General features: G+C 44.8%; 1 protein-coding gene across 1 annotated transcript in view; it reads left to right on the top strand.

The window, feature by feature from the left end:
- Positions 1–3,229, top strand: part of PSTPIP1 (proline-serine-threonine phosphatase interacting protein 1) — a 31,557-nt gene extending 28,328 nt beyond the window's left edge. Inside the window, exons 14-15 of the mRNA XM_009071170.1 lie at positions 1,088–1,185; positions 3,098–3,229. Of these exons, the coding sequence (XP_009069418.1) occupies positions 1,088–1,185; positions 3,098–3,229 (230 nt within the window). The remainder of the gene's footprint in view (positions 1–1,087; positions 1,186–3,097) is intronic.
- The last annotated feature ends 2,618 nt before the right edge of the window (positions 3,230–5,847 follow it).

Genomic DNA, 5,847 nt, shown 5'->3' with positions numbered 1-5,847 from the left:
GAATGTTAGAACAGATATTCACATGTTGGCAGCCTAAAGCAGACTGGAAATGAATTCTGCTTGGATGTATATTAAACAGAATTCCCAGTTTAAAGTGCCATAGAATCTTGAAAACCTCCACCTAGGCAAGGGGGGATTGTACATTCAGAGCAGCACAGTCTGACTCAGATATCAGTTTTCTCCTCATGCAGAATGCACTGCCTCTAAAAAGCCCAAGAGAGTACCTAAAGTTTTTAACAGCTCAGGTTTGTGCCTGCTGAATGCAAATATCCATCTCCTCTTGTACCTCTTGCAACTAAGGATTTATCAGATGATATTTGAAACACTGCATTCTGACTATGTAGAAAGTAACAGCTTATGACATTTTTATTGCTTTGATATTAAACAAAACCATTTAAACTGTGACTCTTAATGAAAGAAAATAAATAGTTGTTTTAAAACAGCTTTAAAATCAACTGCCTGTCATGCCTGTCTGCTTGGGCACCCAGGAACAAAGCACAGACCATCTAACTTGCTGTATCTGGTGCTCAGTGGGGAAGATCCCAGACAGATGCTGGGAAGGAGTAAGAGGTTTTCCTAATTACAACAAGATGGATTAAAACAAAGCATCTGCAAAAACGTTATGACCATGACAAATAGTTATCTGAGAACTATACAAATGACTGGCAAATGTCTGGTGACCAGTATTTTCCATTTTTCTCAAGGGAGAAAGAAAGGCCTATATGAGTCACTGAACTGCTCGAAATTTACACCTTTAAAATCACAGCATTTCCCTCTTTGGCCCACTTGGATTGTGTTCTAGCAGGGTAAACATTTCTCCCAACCTGGATGAGGCTAAAGCTGGTTTCTGACCTCCCACAGAGTTCAATGGGTGTATTGTCATCTAATCAATTGGGAATAGTTTTTGTGCAAGACTTTACCTACAGTTCACAGCAGCTTTTCTATACATGTACATCCCCAGGCAGAGAGAGAACAGAAACCCTTGTGTTTGTGAACTCTTGCATATGATCCACGCATTTATAAGCAACTGAACTCTTTGTTTCTGTGATGGGTATTTTTTCCTGGTGTTTTTTCTCCTCCCTAGCAGAGAAAGCAGACGGAGTCTACGCATCCATTTTTGTAAACGACCGAGCTGGGAACACATCATCACAGGACTACAGAGTACTTTATGACTACACAGCCCAGGTAACAAAAGGCTTCAAAAGAAGCATTTCAGGGAGTCAGATTTAAAAGAGATGATGCTGATCCAAACATCTTGAAAGTGTTAATTCTATGAAAGAGGTGTTATCTTGACTCTCAGCCGGGGAGAATTATTGGCCAAGGTCACAGGCAGAAGCCAGGAACCCCAGCTGCCAGTTGGCCCACATCACTGGGCCATGCTGCCTCTAGATCAAACAGATTTTTGCAAGTGATTACAAGTTAGTGTAATTACACATTAGTGTAATCACTTCTGAATTAGTGCTGAGCTGTTCAAACCTCCTTCTAAAGATACTAGAGACTGCAAACACAAGGAAAACTTAATTTTTTAGGTGATGATGGCTAAAAATGAACTTCCATCTCTTGTGAAATGTTTTCCTATGGAAAATGGCTACAGATTCCTCCAGATGCTTATCTAGGAACTCTTCTCCGTTTGATCTCACTTATCACCTGGAGAGTCCTGCTCCAGTTCAGCACACGGCAGGAGAGGACTGAATCCCTGTAAGGAACACTCTTTTCCTATACTTCCATGTTACAAGTTGCAGAATCACAGTGGATGTGGTTCATCTGTCAAAAGATTGTTACAAAGAGGGATCTGCATCCTTAATTGGGATATTGAACTCCCTCTGACTTCAGACCTCTCTAGGCAGAGTGCCACTAGCAAAAGGTTGTGAATAGACTGGTCATGAATATTGGCTTATTCAGATGAACTCCACAACATGAACTCCAACCTCAGTAGCTTTACATGTCAGTTCAAAGGTTCCTTCTATTAGCTTTAGGTTAGCAGAAGGAACAGCATCCAGGAGGTCTTTTGTTACAGTGCAGAGAGAGCCTCACACCAAGGGACCTGCCACCAATAGCCAGTGTTGAAGAAATGCTGAGAGGTGACAAAATAGACAACCAGATGAATTATGAAAACAGAGAAAGGGCTCAAAAGGAGCACTTCCTCTTAGGTAAAGCAATATTCCAATGCCTGTTATTAGATGGTTTGGAGGTTTTGTTGCTTTATTTTCAACCCTCTTTTATTATTTACCTGAAATTTCATCCAAGCACAGGTAGAAGTACCTCAATGTTAAAGGCAGTTCCCCTGAGGAGACTACTGGAGCACTTTGTTAGATCCTTACTCCAGGAGTTGCCTTAAAACTGTGACTCACACACATTTTCCCTGCTGAGAAAAGAGCCTGTTACCACCCTTAGTATATTGTATATTGAGGCCTCTCACTTCTTGAGCACATTCTTACTTACTCAGGTACATCCAATTTAGATTTAGCTGACAGGTCAAACATCTCTGGAAGCCTCTCTTACCCTGTTTTCTATTTTACTACACTGCAGGCAGCAAAGTGGTTCCCTATGGAAAATAAGACAGCACCACTGATAGCTCCCTGGGAGCTCAGAGAGAGCTTACTTGGAACTCCTGCCTTTTGCTGAGGGATGAAAGTCACCTGTCTCAGGGAGAGTCACTGTACCTCCACTGGTCACTGCTGGTCCCTATTAAAAGAGCTGAGAGACCTATTTAGGGCATGGATTAGCAGAGACACTGTTAGCTCCCTTGGGAATTAAGCTGTGCTCCATTTATTTAGCAACACCTGCAGACTATGCAGGTCATGGTTAGCTGGTTTAAGACAGTTGTATTTAACCCCTTCTGGCCTTCCCCAATCATACAACAGCCAAGTCATGCAGGAGGAGACACTATGGAGGCTTGGGAAATTTGAGAACCTTAAGAAAATAGCCAAAATGCTTAATCCCTCACTGTTTGGTATTTTAGCCTCATTCCAACCAGAAGGACACTAGCAGACTGTTGATGAAAGGCAGGATTAAAATAAAAATAAAGACCAGACATATGCTTGGGCCCTCCTGTGCTCTCAGGCTAACCACATTTCTTTTCCCTGTCTCCTTTCAGAACATGGATGAACTGGACATCAGTGAAGGAGACATTGTAGTTGTCATTGAAGCAAATGAGGATGGCTGGTGGACAGCAGAGAGGAATGGGCAGCGAGGCTTTGTGCCAGGGTCTTATCTTGAAAAGCTTTGATGAAAAGAACCTCAGTCCTCAGACTTGGAACATGTTCTATTACTGAAAACAACGAGCACACAAGGTCTGCTTCAGCTGACCAAGGGCATCCCATGATACTGTTTTCTACAACTACCAGTCAGGAAATAACCAACTGACCATGCTTTCCTCTTCCTTCCTCCTGCCCCATGCCAGCATCTCCTGGCCTACAATGTCTGCAGAAAACACCCTCACCCGGAGAGATTTAGGACTTGCATTTCTGACCACAGCTCTCCTCCCTCAGCACAGCACTGCCAGCAGTGCTGCAGGGCTCAGCAACCCTGCCAGGAAAGTCCTGTCCAGATCTTAACTGTGCTAAAGGAAAAAGATCATGGAAGCAAGTGCTGCTCCTCTAGGATGGAGGACTGTCTCCAGCCAACCTGTGAGCCACCCTCATGGTCAGAGCAGCCATGCCCTGTGCCATGGATCCCCTTCTCTCCCTGCACAGGCCATGCTAGCATTTTTGCCAGTGGACTGACTTCTTTATCAGAGACACTGATGAAAACACAAAAAGCAATGAATGCAGCTAGAGAGGAGCACCTGAAGGAGCAAGACACATCTGTAATAAGAAAACACAAGGCTCTCCCCATCACAACCCTCCCCTGATAGAATGAAATCCCTGCTATCCATGGCTCTGCTTTGCACTGGATTCTGGGACAGATGAGGAGCCAAAGGCCTGCTTTTACCTCGGCTGGATGGTTTCCCTGGCACCTCTCTGGATTTTCAAGTTTTAAACCCACAACAACACAAACAACAGACAAGCCAAGCCTCCAGCAGTGTGCACTGCCCTGCTCCCTCTCCTCTGAGCACCAGAGAAGTGCCAATTACCTCCTCACACAATCTGCATACCCATGTCATCAGGGCATCCTCCCTTCCACCTGGCTCAGCCTCTCCTGCCCAGAGGCTTTTCTGTCTCTAACTGCCATCCACAGCCTCTGCACCTCTGGGATTGCTGGCACAGGCATGTCCTGGTTCCCCTCCAGGCACTTGTAATGTGCTTGTTCTTCAGCAAACTCTCTTCAGAGGAGTGGCACTGTGCAAGTTCACTGTATTTCACAGACTTCAGCTCTATCAGTCTTTCTAGATAAGTATTTGTTTCCAGCTGCCACTGTAATTACCAAGGGATTGATGGATAGTTTCTGCCACTCCTCCCTTTTCACTATTTCAAGATAGTTAAAATAAAAATTGGTGATTTAATCTGAATCAGAGCTATTTCTGGGGGCAGAATGACCCTGTTTGCCAAGGTTTCAGGTCTTAAAATTGAACCAAGACAATGAAAATTAATCAAACTGCTACCCAAAAGACACAGAGTAGGGAGGAACTGTTAGCTAAGACACAGCAGGAAAGACAAAGAGAAGTTTAGGCTAGAGAGCTGTAACATTCAATGCAATTATCCAACCCTGGCAGTGTTCAAAGCCAGGCTGGATGAGGCCTCAAGCAACCTGGTCTAGTGGGGAGGTGTCCCTGCCCAGGGCAGGGGGTTGGGGCTGGTAAGGTACATTCCAACCCCTAAAATTATACGATATGATATTGCCTAAATGAAACACAATGCAGGTCAGAGGCACTTGCAATACCTTATTCTAATTCTTCCCTTAAGAATGCAAAAGAAGTTGCTGCAAGCCCTTTCTCTCCAGCTCCCTGCAGTCCTCAGCACAGGCACACTTGTCCTTCCCATACCTCCCCGAGTCACAGCACCTGGAATTAGCCCAGGTTGGGAGGCACAGCAGGAGCTGGAGTGGCACTGCAGGCAGCAGTGTAAGAGCAGCAATGCTAGCCCAGGCTGGGGAGGAAATCACAGGTTCCTGTGACCCAATGGAGCAGTGATAGATGGTGCACAACACAGAGCACTGGGAGCAGAGGCTGCAGACACACAGCATCGCTCACCCGGACGGGGGACAGCTCTCTACAGCGTGAGAGCTTTCATCTATTTACTTCTTGAACACTCAGTCCACAGAGAGAACTGTAACAAACCAACAAATAAAGAAATCTAGGCAGATGTTTTTCAGATTGTCTTAATTAAAGAGGAAAAAACCCACTGAGATGTGTCTTCTCTAGGTCTGTGTGACACGAGGGTTCTGCTGGGACTCCTCACTTCTCTGGGGCCCAGACAGCCTCACACAAGACACTGCAGTCCTGATGACCCTGAAATCCTATTACAGATCATCTTTGCTTCCATACACCACATGGTCTACATCACTGACAGACAGCTGGTGGGATGCTGACTGCTCTTTCTGTCCCAGCAAATCACTCCATATTTTTGCTGTTAAAGTCAGGAAAGTGATTTCCTTTCTACCTATCTCTTCTTCTGTCACGTAAATACTGTGGAAGGGCAAGAGACTGCAGATATTTCACAATCTACCCAGTGCCACAGCATTTGGGTCCCACATGCTAACTCCAGACTGTTCAGGAAATGAAAAAGCAGCAGCAATGTATTCTCATGAATCCTCTGCTTCACATTGTCTAGATATGGCTTGGTAACTATTTATCAGCCAAATTCTTCAGTTTGCCCTATCAGTACAGCAGCACTTGTCACAAATAGAAGAGAGATACCAAGAAATAACCCACAGCCTCTGAGTACACCCACAGTTTAGGTGCCATTC

This window comes from Acanthisitta chloris, unplaced genomic scaffold (genome assembly GCF_000695815.1).
Source record: "Acanthisitta chloris isolate BGI_N310 unplaced genomic scaffold, ASM69581v1 scaffold5390, whole genome shotgun sequence".
In the NCBI taxonomy this organism is placed as follows: domain Eukaryota; kingdom Metazoa; phylum Chordata; class Aves; order Passeriformes; family Acanthisittidae; genus Acanthisitta; species Acanthisitta chloris.
This window is presented reverse-complemented; position numbering and strand designations above follow the sequence as displayed.